We start from the raw sequence: 18,286 nt of genomic DNA on the forward strand, positions 1-18,286 counted from the left end.
ACACACACACACACACACACACACACACACTTTTTAACAGTAAGGCTGTGAGCAGGACTGGCACTGCAGGTCCCCCTCATCTATTACTTATTCCCCTTGGATTCAATTTTGCAGATCATTTGTACAAAGTTATGTAGTTTTCTGAGGGAGAACCAGAAGCATCAATGCCCTCCATTCAATGGGACGATGCATGAAACATGCCTGACACATACATGAACAAGTACTGTTATGACTTGTTTGTTCACTCAGATAGCCACAGAGTGGTAACAGAGAGCTAACAGTGATAGCAAGAGTAACTTGCCCAAGAACACACAGTTGGAGAACCCTGGCTCTGGTTTCAGCTAGCTCTGCAGCTTTTTAAACAAGTGCATTCATTAGCCAGTTCATTCACTCATCTTTTGTTCCCTGGCGAGGGGGCAAGGAGAGAGACAGAGCAGAGCCAGCAGTTTCCCTCCTTCTGTCTCATGGGGTGCCCTCTAGACCCTCCCCTTCCCCCAGGTCAGCCCAGTTCAAGGCTGAGGCTCCGTGTGCAAACCTGGGCTTTCCTCCAGGCTTTCCACTGCTGATACTCAGTTCTGTATTCTTCCATCTTCTGCTCGTACTCTTCCGAGTGTTCTTCCAACAATTCGCTTATTTCAGCTTGAATTTCTGCTTCATATGCTTCTTCGTCTGCTTTCTGGTCCACTTTTTCCCTTTAAAATAATTCATAGTACCTTGGTTATTTCTTGAAATGAATAATAGAGTAATAATAACAGCAACCACCTGCACCAGGCTTGATTTGTGGCAGGAACTCCTCTAAAAGTTCTGCACATGTCAGCTCACATTCCCGCGATACAGAGACTAATCATCACGTTTTATACACAAGAAGACAGGCACAGAGAGGGTAAGTAACTTACCCAAGAACACCAGCTGGTGGTGGAAGAGCTGGAATATTTACTGCTAAACAACAATGCCACTCTGAGTTAAGTTACCCAGATGGCATACTGACATGGTGCCAGTAAACTCTCCACTTGTAGCGGTAGAAGGTCACTATAATTATCTTATTAAACCTTCAAGTCTCTGACGACTCACTTCATCATGTTGCTACCCTGTCCCTAAAGCCACTTTTTGACTTGGGATTGACAATTTGAGTTTTTCTTGGATGATTCTGCGGACACTCCATCAGGAGTTTGGCTCAACCCAAGGCAGTGGTTCCCAAGGTATGTTCTGTAGAACACTAGTTCTGCGAATGCCCAAGTCAACCTGAGGTTAAACCAATGGGAGCGGCCTCTTGCTCATCTTTGCAGAGCCCTTTACCTGTTAATGGGCAGTGTGACTCTTTAGGAGGGGGATGGCCAACATGCCTACCCAGTGCGTCCCACCCAGCACGTCCCACCCGGCACTTAGAGCTGTTCCCACTCATCACCTGTGCTTATCTCCTAATGTGTTCTGGTCAGGTCAATGCCATCTGGCCTCTTAAAGCTCCTCATCCCTTTTAGATAAACTTAGCCAGGTGCCCAGAGCTGACAAATGTTTGCTATGTACATGTGTAGCCTGGTGCTTAGGCAATTAGCAGTCCCCCAAGGCACAGACGTTTACAGATTTCTAGGATTCTACCTAAGAAACCCCTTTGCAAGCACAGTGACACCTCACATTTATAAACATTGGGGAAGTCTGGCTCAAAAATTTAGTTCCATCTCTGATATATAAGGAAGCATTCACTTCCTCCTTGTTATTCAGAAACACAAATGAGCTGGTGGAAACTGGGGAACTTGTGCAGGAAAAAAATTATGCTGTATCATAAGGTGGCTCGAGGAACCACAAATGTGAATGAAGGGCACTCCAGAAGAAGTTAGGAAGAAGCACTTAGGGAAAAACAGGGCCCAATTTTTACAGATGGCATACTGACATGGTGCCAGTAAACTCTCCACCTGTAGTGGTAGAAGGTCACTATAGTTATCTTATTAATCCTTCAAATCTCTGACGACTCACTTCATCATGTTGCTACCCAGTCCCTAAAGCCACTTTTTGACTTGGGATTGACAATTTGAGTTTTTCTTGGATGATTCTGCGGACACTCCATCAGGAGTTCGGCTCAACCCAAGGCAGTGGTTCCCAAGGTATGTTCTGTAGAACACTAGTTCTGCGAATGCCCAAGTCAACCTGAGGCTAAACAAATGGGAGTGGCCTCTTGCTCATCTTTGCAGGGCCCTTTACCTGTTAATGGGCAGTGTGACTCTTTAGGAGGGGGATGGCCAACATGCCTACCCAGTGTGTCCCACCCAGCACGTCCCACCCAGCACTTAGAGCTGTTGCCACTCATCACCTGTGCTTATCTCCTAATGTGGTCTGGTCAGGTCAATGCCATCTGGCCTCTTCAAGCTCCTCATCCCTTTTAGATAAACTTAGTCAGGTGCCCAGAGCTGACTAATGTTTGCTATGTACATGTGTAGCCTGGTGCTTAGGCAATTAGCAGTCCCCCAAGGCACAGACATTTACAGATTTCTAGGATTCTACCTAAGAAACCCCTTTGGAAGCACAGTGACACCTCACATTTATAAACATTGGGGAAGTCTGGCTCAAAAATTTAGTTCCATCTCTGATATATAAGGAAGCATTCACTTCCTCCTTGTTATTCAGAAACACAAATGAGCTGGTGGAAACTGGGGAACTTGTGCAGGAAAAAAATTATGCTGTATCATAAGGTGGCTCGAGGAACCACAAATGTGAATGAAGGGCACTCCAGAAGAAGTTAGGAAGAAGCACTTAGGGAAAAACAGGGCCCAATTTTTATGAAAGTGACAACCTAGAGGTGACCTGAAGGGTAAATCTCCTATAAAATTCAGTTTATCCTATGCTGGCGACCAAGATCAACAGTAATTGATATAAATGTGAGGAGTCTGGCAGAAGGCTGACCAGGACTCCTTTTGATATTCACAGGGTGAATATCTACATTTTATTACCTGCTGCTGAGTCAATGGTCTAAAGCAAACTCCCACAAGACCTGACAATCTTACTGTTTGCTAAACATTACCATTGATATGTCTGTTTGCATTCCTAAAGGCAATTGTGTATTCTAGCGAATAAAAGCAGCTGGGAATGGAGCAACAAAGAGAGCTTGACCGCTATGGTTAGGCTGTCCTCTGGTTCCCCCAGTAATTAAAAATTAATATTCCATCTTGTGTATCATTTGTGCATCAGCCCTCTCTCCAAGTCTTTGAACCCACGAAAGCCACGCTGGCCGTGGACTCTCGCAATCCTAAACTTAGGAAGGAGAAAAGAAGGAAGGAAGGAAGGAGAAAACAATCTTATAAATATTTACATTCTCCATTGAGGTTAGAAGGGTAGCCTGGGAGACAGAATTTAGAAGTAGAAACACCGGAATTTCTGGGAAACATCCATGGTTTCTGTGGGAGAAACTCTTTGAATTTGTTTTTCATGAACTAACATTCAATGAGCACACACCCAGTGGCAGGTGCTCATTTGGGGACCAGAGTTCCAGTGGCAACAAGGTCCCTGACCTCACAGAGCACAGTTTACATTGGGAGGATGTCTTCTCAGCCTCTGATGATTACAACACCCCAAAATCACCAGCCGCAGCTCTCTTTGGCTAAAACATGGCTGATTTCAAAGCCAAGCACCAGCTCATTGCCCACACTTGTCACTTTCGTGTTGGTATACGGACACAACACTCATTCAGAAGAAACCATCCGGAGAGGACCAACACCAGCAGAGACACTCTTGAATCAATACACAGAACAAGGCTCTGCTTGTTAACTGCGCTCTTGCTCATGGATCAAAGCCTAGTGAATGAGGCCTCCTTAGCATAAGTGCTATCAAAGCACACCTTCCCCACACCAGGCCCTGGTAAGCTCCGAGTGAGTTGGAGATGGATGTGAAAGATAAAGCTGTAAAGACTGCAGGAGACAATATACAGACCACATGGACTATCTACACGAGTCAGAGGTTTTCTTCAGCAGATATGAAAAGCACCGATCACAAAAGAAAAGTCTAAAATATTCTTTTTAAAGTTAAGAACTATTCATCAAAAAGCAGCAGAAAGAGAGTAAAAAGACAGGTTCAGATGGGAGAGGCCACTGCGGCAGGCACCATCCACAAAGGTCTCGTGAGCGGGGTGTATGCTGAACGCCTACGAATTATGAAAACGGTAAAAGAACAATCAATCCAGGTCAAAATCAACAAAAGCCTTGAACAGACACCTCAGAGAAGAGGAAACCAAGATGGCCAACTCATGTCTGGGAAATAAAAATTAAAACAGGCCATCATTAGATTAGTACAATGTTCATGTTGGACAACATCAGGCGAGATGGATATGGGTGATCTGGATCTACGAGGACACTGGTCAGAGTACAAATCAGCTCAATCACTCTGCAAAAATGTCTGGATTCAGCACATAAATGTAAATTCTTGGCAAAATGCCTCCCTTAAGACTCAACAATTTCACTTCCAGGTATACTTCTGGAAGGTGTAACACACAAACCCTAAAAGACATGTCCACAAAAATGTCCACAGGAGTGCTGTTTATAACAATTGAAAAATGGGATCAACTCAATGTCCACCAACAATAAAATGGAGAAATCCTGTGATATTCATATAATGAAGAATTATAAAGCAAGGAAACTGCAGCTATGTGCCATAAGGTAGATGGTTCTCACATAGTATTAAAGAAAAGAAACAAGTGTGTATTCACTAAAGAATACACACAAAATACTTTTATTTATGGAAAAGTAAAAAACTATATGTTCCCAGGGATTATACATCAATGGCAAACCTATAAATAAAATCAAGGAAACACTGATCATAAAAGTCCAGAAAATGGTTACTTCTGGGACGAGGGGGGTCGAGTTGGGGTTAGGAACATGGGGCTAACAGGTTATGCTCTATTTCTGAACCTGGGGAGTGGTTACATGGTTATTCATTTGTAAGTATTTTTTGTGATTATTTTTAAAACTGTACCTATGTTTTATACATTTTTCTCTATGATATAACACAATAAAACAATTTTTGAAAAAAGCCTACTTTCTCAAAACAAGTTTCAAGGGCGTGTTTGTAAACCTCTGGAACTCTCGCAGGGACTTCATTTCTTTCCAGACTTTTATGATGGTCTTAAGCAATGTTCGATCTGTTTCTTGTTCAGCATCACGGAGTTTTCTTGTTTGCCTACAAGATATAATACACACATACACACACACACATAAAGTTATTTAGCTGTGTTTGCAAATTAAAAAGAACTACTAATGCTATAGTGATTGCATATTTAAGAGCTATAATATAGAAAGCCAAAACTATGAATGAAAATTTGAATACAATAGGATGTTGATATATTTTGAGAGGTTATTTTCTTTTCTTTTTGCTAGATGAATCTGACTTCAACTTAACTAAATTAACTTTTAAAATTATTATTAATACAATGTACCTTCAACAAATCGCCACCATTGACACTATAAAAATAAAGAGCCAAATATATGCAGTTCTCATGAACTAAAGTATTGTTACCATAGGGGGGTTTATTGCTGTCCCAGTGAACAACAAATATATTCAAGTCTGTGTTAGCACAAATCACAGTTCTCCCTTTAGGAGACGAAGTGATGTTAGTGGGTGCCTTGGTGAGTTTTCAGTGCTATCTAGAGGATAATTTTGGCCTGATATGAAGAGATATCCTTGGAAAATGCTTCTGTTTTCATTTCCATTATTTAAAGTGTTTGCCAATTATCTAGTGCCCTACTTTAAGCTTTCTAGGACTGATAGCCTAATCCAGAACCCAAATGCACTCTATTATGCCATTAATTAATTAATTAGACAGGATTTTTTCCTTGAGAAAGTACCAGGTGCCATGTCAGGGGATTCAGAAGTGTCTAGAAGATAGGAGGTGTCCCTGTGGTCAGAAAGTTTAGCTCAGGAGACAGTCACATAGATAAATGACTGTAACATACAATGTGAGCTTGGCCTAAGAGAGCTTGAACCCTGGAAGGCAGGTCTAAGTCTGGAGTTGTCCTTGTGATGACTAAGCCTGTGAAGAAGGTACAGAGAAGCACAGAGGGCTGGTTTTCTAATCATTTGACTATGGCCGTGGAAAAGGAAGATGACAGCCAATTAGTGGTTGGGTGGCCATGAGTCCGGACACTCTGCAGGCGGTGGAAAAGCAAGAATGCAGTGAACTAGAATAAGAAACATTCTTCTTGAGGAGCAGCAAGGCATTACGGTTAAGGACACAAATGTGGGAATCACTCCCCAGATGTAAATCCTGCTTCTATCGTTTACTAGCTGGCATGTGTCTTTTCTGTCCATGTGTCCCACACGTGTGTACCTAGGACAAATGAGTATCGTGTCAGGTGTTCGGGAGGGTTAGTAAATGGTATCACACAGCAAGCAGCCTCTTACACCTGGATTTTTAAATTCAACATTATTTTATCCATATCGATACATGCAGAGCTAATTCAGTCATTTTGACCGTGGTAGAAACAGTTCATGTGACTCTAGCAGATATGTTCAGTGCTATGGGGTCATTTCTAGTTTCTGATTTTGTAAATGATGCTGTGAAATCCTTGCTGGCACCTCCAGGTGCATGTGTGCATGGCTCCTTGGAGGGCACACGTCTGAAGCAGAATTTCTGGGTCTTAGCTGAAGGGTTCACTTTGCTTGTCTCTGGCCAGGCTGTTCCCTGAAGGGGTGACTGCAGCAGTATTTGTTTCCACCAGCGGAGTGTGTGAGTCACAACAGCCTATATCTTCATTCCTTTATTGGGCTTCCAGTTTGGTGTTAATATGATGGCTATATCTCATTGCTTCTTTTGACTTAATTTCACATGTATTCAGTGCATTTAGAAAAACTGAAAAAAAACAAACCCTGAGCTCTCAACAACTGCACATCAAACTGGGGGAAAAAAGAAGTTACAATTATAGACTTTAACTTACCGAATTTCAGATTTATACTCATTGATGGCTTTGGGGGTTATATCAACAGACTTATGAGATTTTGCTGGATCAAGGCCCATCTGAACAGCATTTCTTAAAGCTTGGAGCTTAAAAAGACATGGATACATGTTTTGAGTTAGACATTGTCCTCCCTACTGCAGGCTACTTGCCTGGACCCACATATAAAATGACCCACCCACAAAATGACCCAAGGACCCATCACGTAAATGGATGTCCAAGCATCTAGCTGTCTCCAGGCTTTTGCCAAAATGAACTTTTACAAAGAGCTGTTTCTTCTATTCTTGGGAATCAACCACAGTCCTCTGCTCTACCAGCTGAGCTATCGAAGGGATGGACTCCTTCTTCTATTCTTGAAAAAAAAAAAGGAATACTAAAGAACATTGCATGTCTGTCCTTGTTCTGTGGCCCAGATAATCAAGAGGCTCATGAGAGATGTTGCTTTTATGTGCCTGTCTTAGACACAAGGTTTTTTTCAAGGCTAAAAGTGGGTCCTTCTGGATCTTGGTCTTACACTGATATTTTTGTGATGTGAAGAGAACATAAAATAATAAACTTATAAAAGAAGGTACCATGGAGTTATCATATTTTTGGAGGTAGTATGTTTTAAGAACAGGGTAGAAGACTAAAATTCCTCATAGTCAAAATTATCCATGAAAATTCCACAGGATGGGATTACATTGGAAACCATTCTGAAATGGATGGCCATGTCTTTGAGCATCAGTTGAAACAACTGACTTGTGTTCAGGTGCCACGTTATGGGAATTATATATAAAATGAGAATGTTTCTAAGGACGGAGAGATTCTCTAGCCTTGAACAGCCTCAGCATCTGAGGTCACATAAGCAAGACACAGCCAAGCATCTTTCATCTAATACCCACCCCTGGTAGGTGGGATCGCTTGCACTGTTCACACAAATCTTTCTCTTTTAGCCAAGTGTGTGCCACTGAATTTGCACACGTTCAAGTACATAGTCATATCTTTCCTTTTGTTTCCAGTATAACAACATGTCATACATCCTAGAAAGAGGAGCCACATGGACATTTGCTGCTGGACATGTTTCTGTTGATTGGGCTCATCAGAAGAACCCACCCCTCCAACAATAAGTGTGGAAGAGTGTACCTTATCAGTAAGAAATTGTGCCTTGTTTCTCTGGCGTCTTGCAAGGTACTGGTCATATAACTGGGCCAGCTTGGCTGCCAAAACATGCTCTCGGCTAAAACAGGGATGATGAGTAAAGATTAACCCTGAAATATCAATGTCCAATTGGAAATTTTCAGGAAGGTCTCCAGATCCAATCATATGTTGAGTTTTCTGCACATATCTGACCGCCTGCCGAAGAGAGCAGAGTGTTGGGGGGAACACAGTTAAGGCACTTACTAGATAATGACCTAAAAAGCAATGGAAAGATATTCAGATGCAAAATACCTCCTACCCTCGTCAAGCCAGATTGATGCTCCATCCCCTTTCCTGGTGGTTTTAGGGGCCTGCTCTTTTCTGAATAGTCGAAAGGTAAAAATGAAAGACAAGAGTGAGAAAGGAAACCATTTTAATCTTGTCTCCAAGGTTTTTTAGATTTTTCTCTCTCCCAAGTCAGTTCTAATCTTTGTCCCGCAGACTATCTTGTTTCTTAGGTTTTGTCTCTGGTGACCTTGAAATTCTTTTGACCAGAGATGTATAGATTCTGGTCCAAACTGATCATTATTGGGATCATAGATATATTCTCCATGTACAAAGTAACAGTGGAAGAGGGAGATGGAGCAGCTGAGGGTGTGGAAACAGGAATGGAAATTTCCACTGGGACGTCCATGGATTGCTTCGTGCATAATAAGCCCAATAAATCCCTCTGTGTTTATCCCATAAAATCTTTAAATATGCCCCATAGATCACCACTGCTTTTAAGGTTGGAAGGTCCAAGGTGGAGAGACCTTTCTGATTCTGTGTCTTCATTTATGTAGACACTACTGTGATTGGGAAGTGGGCATTGAGACACATCTCTCGATCCTCTGTTTTTGCAGAATGGAGCTTTTGGAACCTACTTATGTTATCTGGAAAATGATAAGTTTATGTGACATAAATGTACTGTTTGTTAGTTATGAAGTTAAATGGAAGTTGTAGAAACTCTAGTGAGAACGGAAGCATCTATCTTTCATCAATTGCGGGTAACGTTCAGTAATCTCTTCACTTAATTCCTCTTCATGGCAACATCTAAAGAGGCTGGGCTGGGGGAATCCTTGAATTCCAGCTCTGGTTCTAACTCTGATTTGCTCTGGAACCTTGGCGAGGTTACTACACATCCCTGAGCCTATTTCTTCATCTGTAGGGATGGGAGGCTGAGAAAAGATTAGCATTTTGTAGATCACTAGGCAGCATATCGATCACTTCACATATACCACCTCATTTCTTCCACAAAATGGGTGGATGTCTGCGATGTGCTGGGCCTGTCTCCAAGCAGCCACTGCATTAGGAGGAGGACTGGGATCTGACCTTTATAACACAAGTGGGGGGGAGGATAAGGCCTGGGGGGTGCACAGGGAGTCTGGAAAGCCCAGTAGAGGGGACTCCTATGATTATAAGATTCTAACTTTCTCCCGTCTCAGACTAAGAATAGCAAAGAAAGGGAGGTCCAGGTTGTTTGTGTGTGTGTGTGTGTGTGTGTGTGTGTGTGTGTACATACATGTAAGTATGTACAGAAATATACTCTCACAGGTTATAGAGTGTGATCTGCTTTTCAGTTACTATTAGTCATCAAAATAGTACTGGTATTCACACTTACAACAAAGCATGTACATATGAGCCTTCATTTACCGGTAAATTTGTCCTGGTTTGGTGTTGCTGTCTGCTTTGCACTGGTAAGAATATATGAGTTTATTTATTTTTAGCCATTTAATCTCATACTTTGTCCTCTGCCAAATTAGTAGACTATTAATGTATATTTAGGACATATGATTTTCTGCAAGAGTTCAATAGATTGTATCCTACTTTTATTTTAATAAAACAACACATTTTCTCCAAAAAAATAGCATTTAAAAATACCATGTTGAAAAAAGCATTAAAAATGTCTTTAATGAGAAGATTGTAGATATTTTGTTTTAAAAGAAGTCCTTGTAAACCAGGATGTGTTTATAAATAGGGAAGGATTGACCATGTCTCAGTCCCTTCCAAAACAGGCTGAATTCTTCTCCCTTTGGATTATAGGGCAGAAAGCCCATCCTGCATGGGTCTTACTCCACCAATAGTTTGTATGTTATGAAAGCCCTAGTTCTGGTCATTAAGATCCTTACACTTTAGATGGCAACAGTGGAGACCCATTTCTTTCCTCTTTTATTTCAGTAAAAGTGTTCAGTTAGCACCTGCATTCACGTTAGAATTTTTTACTCTGTGTGGTCACGATGTGTCTTGTGAGCACCCAGACTACCTGGGTGACTTAGAACATTCCCACCTCACAAAGACATGTACTAGTACAACTGAACATCGTTCCACAGACTTAAAAGAACATTCCTTCCTAATTGCTTGGCTCTGGCTGGGTCTTGCCTTGCCTTTCCTTTTACATGGGGTATGAGATCACTCAGGTGTGGCTCTCAGGTTCCATCTTGTACTCTTCTTGATGAAGAAGTAACGTTGGCAGCATAGTTTCAATTACTTAAAATATTACCTGGGGCACCTGTACTTTGTGTCTCCTTCCCCAAATCTGCATTAGCTCATTTTCAAGTGATTATTGGTGGCCTCTGCTGTAAGCTGAGCTCAACTAAATAAAAATAGCTCCCAGGACTCTTGGTAGTCATTGGGCAAGACCACTCAAAAGACCCCAACTCTCTTCCTATTGGGGAGCAAGACCCCCTGGTTTGTTGTCTTTCTTTTTGTTTGCTACAATTTCTCCCAAGAATAAATAACATTGATAGGGCATATTCTTTTAATTTTGAAATTGATTTAATCCTTTCAGTCTTTAATTGAAAACTGAAAACCAGAACTATCAACAATGGTGCATATGGACCATCTGCTGACAGTCTCAGCATGAGTAGAGATGCATGCCCATGGAGGAAAAAAATAAAGTTGTACAGAAAAAGAATAATCATTGGTGGGATTAAAATCCAAGTGTCCATATTTGTCCTGGAAAAATAGTAGCAACTGAAGTAAGATGACAGAAAGGAAAGAGGAAATATAAGAGCAACTAAACTGGATATGCAAATAAGACACTGACTCAGCTACCCCACCTGGTAAGCTCGCTCCTGGTTAAAGAAGGGATTAGGTGAGCACAGTGGACTCCCTTGTAAATAGGCCTGCTGTCTGTTCTTTATGTGTAAGATGTAAATTATTTAAAAAATAAATCAAAGTAGAACACCACAAATTCAGTACTCCAAGTGATTCAAGCAGCAAAGCACTTTCAAGCAAAGGCACCTATTAAAAATGAGAGGGAGGTTTACCTTCTTATACAGCGTTTCCAGCTCTGCATGAATGTCTTGCTCCTGGGTCAAGGCTGGCGGCCGGGAAGGGGAAGGCCTGATGGGGTTTGGCAGGGCTAGGATTCTGCCGTCATCTCCGAACCACCTTCTGTCCTGGGGAGCAGGCAGAGGGAAGGACATTTTCTACTCATTGGACAGAAATGGTTTACAAAATAAATAATGTTTGCAGGGAAATTCCGGGTCCACATACACATCTATGTACCTTCCCTCTTCCCCAATAGATCTTCTACAGTCTCTGTTTCCATTAGAAATTGAGTCTTCACTAATGTCCCCTACAATTAACTTAAGATATAGTTCTCACTACCACCCCACCTGCAAAAAATAAAAATAAAAAAAACCTTAAGAAAAAGCTGTAATAATTGCTATGGAAAATTTTGTATTCTATTCATTAAAAATTAAAAAAAAAGGAGAAAAGCAATAGAGAACATTCTATCTTGGATCTTTGAACATTTATTTCTATGAATTGGGAAATTGTTGCCAACGTCTGATTTACAGAAGCCGGAATGCAGCTGGCAGAAGATGTTTTTTCAGCAGTGAGAGTGTGTACCCCTTGAGATCATGAAACATTCTGAGACAAGTTACAAAAAACTAAACGGCTGTGTATGGACACCCCCAAGGGGAAATGAGTTGGGTGGTGCAGTGACTGCCCTGTGGAAAAAGGGATCCCCTGGGTCACTCGGGGCGACGCTGGGAGGGGGTGTGCTTACGGACTCCTGCACCAGCAGCCTGTTCTCCATGATATTCTGCGTGGCCCGCGGCACCTCGGGCCTGGTTCCAATGTATAGTCCTTCGTCCTCCAGGAACCTGGGCTGCACGTTCTCAGGAAGCTTCTTATATGTGGGCACTAGACAGTCCACAGAGAAATGCAGCCACTTTAGTGCCCACCTAACGTTTCCAAATGCCTTTTGAGAAAGCAAACCTCCCCCGCCCCCAAAGATTTCCTTTCTGTTCTTGGAAAAAGGCCTATTTTCCAAATTAATTTCTCAAAGCAGAACAAAGGAGAAGACGAATGCGTTTACTTGCAATACCATGTTGTAGAGATGAAAACATTCAATACCTACTAGTATGTGAAAGGAGCAGTAAGGAGGGGTTAATCAGAGGGTCTGCTCCAGTACCCTGGCCACTCCCCACCTCAAGGAACTCCCCCAGTCTGCTTCCAAACACACAGCTGCTCAAACCCTTGGAATCTCCAAAGTGATAACTGTCCACCCTTTTGTATGCTAATGAGAAGACTCCTGAATGGTCTCAGGATTAGTGTGGTGTCCAGGGAACCAATCACGTGAGGAGACAGTTGGGGCTTTCATCACCCACTCCTTCCACTCCCACCTCTGGGAGAAAAGAGGGACAGAGGGACCAAAGATAGAATGAATCACCCACGGCAGTGATGTAATTAATCGGTTTTGAAGAGCTTCCTGGTTGGTGACACACACCTTTTGCCCTCTGCATCTCTTCACCTGTGAGCTCTATGTTCTTTATTATATAACTAGAGGCCTGATGCATGAAATTCGTGCAAGAGGCTCGGCCCTCACAGCCGCAATGGCTTGCCTCGGCCCTCGCAGTCCCAGCTTCGTCCAGAAGGTCGTCTGGAAGGTCATTTGGCTGTCCTGTCTAATTAGCATATTATGCTTTTATTATTATAGATAAACCAATAATAGAAGTGTTTCCCTGAGTTCTATGTGCTGTTATATCTAGTTACAAAACCTGAAGAGGGAATCAGGGGAACCCCTGATTTGCAGCAAAGTCGAGTAAAAGTGTGTGTAGCCTGGGGACAAGCTATTTGGCAATTGCTGTCTGAAGTAGTGGGTAGTCTTGTGGGACTGAGCCCTTACTGTGTGGGGTCAGCACTCACCACTGGTAGGTAGAGCAGGATTGAATCGTAGGACACCTAGCTGGCATGGGAGGATTGGTTGGTGTAAGTAAAAACCTACACATCTGGTCACAGGACTGTTCTAGAAGCACTGAGTGTGAGTAGAGGGTGAAACACAGTTGTTCCTTTTCATAGCCTGACTCTCAGAGCTCCCAGCGATGGTCACTGATATGATGAAGGGGCTCCCATGGCATTCTGGGATTTCTTCTGTGATTCTGTCCATAATGGCTTGCTCAGTGGATATCTTTCCATGTTCTACATTTTTTTTGGTGTGTTTGTGTGGAGCTATTTCTTGATTATGAAATCAGATTAGAACAGCCATGGGCAAACTACGGCCCGCGGGCCGGATCCAGCCCGTTTGAAATGAATAAAACTAAAAATAAAAAAGACCGTACCCTTTTATGTAATGATGTTTACTTTGAATTTATATTAGTTCACACAAACACTCCATCCATGCTTTTGTTCCGGCCCTCCGGTCCAGTTTAAGAACCCATTGTGGCCCTCGAGTCAAAAAGTTTGCCCACCCCTGCTTTATATCATGCATCAGGAGAAAGATTCCAATTCTCTTTTGTCAAATGAGGACCCTGGGGCATAAAGAGGATAAATAACTTGCTTAAGGTTATAGAACACAGACAATCTGATTCCAAACCCTACAGTCCCACCCTGTATATACTTCAGTGTTTGAAGAATTTCCTGCTTCCCATGCTGTTTTTCTAAACATGTTCTGTCGCCACTCAATTTCTCCAGTCAGAATGGTTTTTAAATTGTACTCACAGATCTATTTTCTTCTTTTATACAGTATTTATAGTAGCTGATTTTGACAGCTGAGAATAGTACCATATAAATAATGATGTAAGACCTCAGGCAAATCACTTAACCCCTTTGAACTTCAGTTTCCTCATTTGTAAGATGATGAAATAATAATACTTGCCTCACAGGCTTGTTCAAAGATCAAATGCAATAACATAAGCAAAGTACTCTCAATGAATAAATGTTCACTCAATTCCCTTCCTTTCCCATTCCTTTCCTTGTAAGTCCCAGGATAAGGAATTGTGGCAAGGCTCATGACAAATTTGAATAATATAAGGATTGCTGAGTGATTAAATAGTTTCTCATCTGATTCCCAAAAGGATTTGAAGTAGCTTAATGAATATAAAAGTAATATAATTATTATAAACATGTTATGCTTCCCTCATTTCATCCTACCTGTTACACTATTCTCCCCATTAATTTCATTAATTTATTCTGATAGTCATTCAGTCATATAGATCTTCAATATTGATTGCATACTACTGTTTGTCAGATACTGTTTTGCATGCTAGACTACTCTTTACTATGACCCAATTGTTCTTTCTTCTTCCTTCATTCCTAGTAGTAGTAGAAAGGATGTTTAACCTTCCATTCACCCATCACTGTACTATAATTTGACTTTTGACTTTTTTGTTATGGTCTTCAAATGTCTTCCTAAATATTAAACTCAAAGAACAGAAAAAGGGAGTGAAAGGGCCTCTAGATGATCTAAAACTCCCGCCAGGAAGACTAAGTCCACTTTCAGTATGAAAATATGAACAAAGGTCTGGGCAGGCCAGAGCGTGGACTACAGGAGAGGGCTTCACGTACAGATGACTTCAAAGGGCATGTTTTGTCCGGCCGGTGCAGCTCAGTGGTTGAGCATCGACCTGTGAACCAGGAGGTCATGCCCCACACTGGGGATCTCGAGCCCACAACCCGGGTGTATGCCCTGTTGGGGAATTGAACTGTGACCTCCTGGTTCATAGGTTGACACTCAACCACTGAGCCACACCAGCCGGGTAAGTCCTTTACACACTTTTACAGGCATGCTCTCTTTTATGGCACACATACCACTCACAATTAGGGAATCTGAGTTGTAGCTTGGGTGTGGCATGGGACACAAAAAGCTGCTTGCCTGTAAGGTTGTGGGGGCAAGAAAAATCTGCAAGCCACATTGTTCTGCTTTTGTTTCTTTCTCCACAGAAGATGGACAGATTTAATTCAAGGCCCTCACTACCCAAATTGCGGGGTGAAATCAAAGGCTACAGAAGGTTATGTGAAGCTAATACCCCTTTTCTTTCACCCAAGACATGGATGAGCTGTTCTGTGTGGCGGTGGCAGTTTTGCCTTCAGCCACTTTTTTCCTGGCTAGGGTATCATCGTCATCCACTTCCTCCTTATTAACATCATCCTCATCCTCATCATCCTCCTCATCATCCTCCTCATCATTGTGGTCCTCATTGTCATTACCATCATAATCATCATCATCACCGTCAAAATATTAAATACCGTTTTGTTTACTCCTTGAATAGGTGGCCCTTCCTCCTCTCCTTCCACCTCCTCTTGATTGGCTCCCTCTCTATGTTTTGCTTTTGGTTTTTCCTCCAGTTCCTCTGGTTCGGGATCAAAGGTGAAGGTGAAGAAGTTATAGGCTTCTTCGGCAGAAGGGAAGCCAGGCGGAAGCTGAGGAGAAGCAGAGAGCAACAGAATGTCAGGGTTTATAAGCTGGAGTGAGCTGTGCACTGTTCCCTGGGAGTGGGCTCCATGCTAATGGCATCAGGCATATTACCTCTGTTGAAGGTCCGCGACTACTGGTAATGAGCTGTAACAAGGGCAACAGGCAGCTGGTGGCCTCCTTTAATAAGTACCTTTAATGAGTTATTTTTTGTAAACGGGCTCTTATTTACACTCCCACAAGCACATAAATATATTATCAATAGCAGTAAAAGCTTTAGAAAGGATTATTAAAATACCAAAAAGTGGATTCATTGTTTTATTAGGCCAATGCTGAGATGGTTTTATTTAATCATGAGCAATACAAGATTTGTTAGCCTTTTTTTTTAAAGACCATTTTTTTGGGGGGGGAAGGGGAGTAAGGCTTTGGTTCTTCTTGAGTTAGTGTCCCTTTTTCCCCATATTGAAAGTGGGTGCAACGTCAGAGCTGAACAAATAGTCTTTCCTGCACTTTAATGCATTTCCCTGCCCCAAATCAAGTTAGCTTCTAGGATTTTAAAAGTAGGAATTATTTCTCATACTTTTTCTTGCATTCTCCACAGCACTAGGAGGCAGGTAATGTATATTGTCAACTCGCATTGGATATTTTTGGAAAAATGTTGTAGAGATGAAAACATTCAATACCTACTAGTATGTGAAAGGAGCAGTAAGGAGGGGTTAATCAGAGGGTCTGCTCCAGTACCCTGGCCACTCCCCACCTCAAGGAACTCCCCCAGTCTGCTTCCAAACACACAGCTGCTCAAACCCTTGGAATCTCCAAAGTGATAACTGTCCACCCTTTTGTATGCTAATGAGAAGACTCCTGAATGGTCTCAGGATTAGTGTGGTGTCCAGGGAACCAATCACGTGAGGAGACAGTTGGGGCTTTCATCACCCACTCCTTCCACTCCCACCTCTGGGAGAAAAGAGGGACAGAGGGACCAAAGATAGAATGAATCACCCACGGCAGTGATGTAATTAATCGGTTTTGAAGAGCTTCCTGGTTGGTGACACACACCTTTTGCCCTCTGCATCTCTTCACCTGTGAGCTCTATGTTCTTTATTATATAACCAAAGGCCTGATGCATGAAATTCGTGCAAGAGGCTCGGCCCTCACAGCCGCAATGGCTCGCCTCGGCCCTCGCAGTCCCAGCTTCGTCCAGAAGGTCGTCTGGAAGGTCATTTGGCTGTCCTGTCTAATTAGCATATTATGCTTTTATTATTATAGATAAACCAATAATAGAAGTGTTTCCCTGAGTTCTATGTGCTGTTATATCTAGTTACAAAACCTGAAGAGGGAATCAGGGGAACCCCTGATTTGCAGCAAAGTCGAGTAAAAGTGTGTGTAGCCTGGGGACAAGCTATTTGGCAATTGCTGTCTGAAGTAGTGGGTAGTCTTGTGGGACTGAGCCCTTACTGTGTGGGGTCAGCACTCACCACTGGTAGGTAGAGCAGGATTGAATCGTAGGACACCTAGCTGGCATGGGAGGATTGGTTGGTGTAAGTAAAAACCTACACATCTGGTCACAGGACGGTTCTAGAAGCACTGAGTGTGAGTAGAGGGTGAAACACAGTTGTTCCTTTTCACAGCCTGACTCTCAGAGCTCCCAGGGATGGTCACTGATATGATGAAGGGGCTCCCATGGCATTCTGGGATATCTTCTGTGATTCTGTCCATAATGGCTTGTTCAGTGGATATTTTTCCATGTTTACATTTTTTTTTGTGTGTGTGTTTGTGTGGAGCTATTTCTTGATTATGAAATCAGATTAGAACCTGGGATCAGTGACGGAGATCTGGCGTCCTTAGACACCATCATCCTTCTGTCACTGAAGGAAAAGGAGGGTGAGCGGGAAGACAGAAAGAGCCAGTACCTGTCAGCCTACTGGGTATGAACAGGAGTTCTTTCTCCTTCTGCAGCCGAATGTGGACGCTTTCATAATAGGCAGGTCTCACCGCCACGAAATCTTCAGCCCCGTGATGTGAGCCCAATAGGAAGTGCTCAGCATCTCTGCCAGCAAGCAGCTCTTCCTCATCCTGCACGGCGTTAAGAAAATGACCACGAAAATCATGCTAAGATGACCAGTTTATATAGAAAAAAAGAATCGATGGTATTCAACTCACCAAACAACACAACCTACAGTAGTATTACCTACTTATTTATTTGCTTGCTTGCTTGTTTGTTTGTTTATTTATTTAAACAAAAGCATAAAGCTACATGGCCTTTCATATTTACCAAGCAGGTTTGCTTTGTTTTTCACTATTTCCTATACTTGGCAAATGTCAGAATCGGATCCGGCTGAAGTCAGAAGAGACGTGCTAAGGGAATCGATGAAACCTCAACAACTCTGGCCTCCTTGGAAGGTTGACACTTATTTAAAGAACATGTGCTCACAAGTTATGTAGCATTTTAAGCTTCCACCTGGCACCCACCCCAGGCAAATGCACAAGTGTAGGGTCCACACACTCTGCTCAGACCGCCTGGAGTCCCAGCCACAGGGATCTTGTCTACTTTTCTGAC

General features: G+C 42.4%; 1 protein-coding gene across 1 annotated transcript in view; it reads right to left on the reverse strand.

Annotated features, from left to right (window-relative positions):
- Positions 1-18,286, reverse strand: part of CC2D2A (coiled-coil and C2 domain containing 2A) — an 88,070-nt gene that overhangs the window by 44,176 nt on the left and 25,608 nt on the right. The window contains exons 9-15 of the mRNA XM_014549334.1: positions 17,640-17,802; positions 12,103-12,239; positions 11,357-11,488; positions 8,055-8,264; positions 6,915-7,021; positions 5,020-5,160; positions 536-692 (exon numbers count right to left, since the gene is read on the reverse strand). Of these exons, the coding sequence (XP_014404820.1) occupies positions 536-692; positions 5,020-5,160; positions 6,915-7,021; positions 8,055-8,264; positions 11,357-11,488; positions 12,103-12,239; positions 17,640-17,802 (1,047 nt within the window). The remainder of the gene's footprint in view (positions 1-535; positions 693-5,019; positions 5,161-6,914; positions 7,022-8,054; positions 8,265-11,356; positions 11,489-12,102; positions 12,240-17,639; positions 17,803-18,286) is intronic.

Source organism: Myotis brandtii, unplaced genomic scaffold, assembly GCF_000412655.1.
Source record: "Myotis brandtii unplaced genomic scaffold, ASM41265v1 scaffold547, whole genome shotgun sequence".
Lineage (NCBI taxonomy): Eukaryota > Metazoa > Chordata > Mammalia > Chiroptera > Vespertilionidae > Myotis > Myotis brandtii.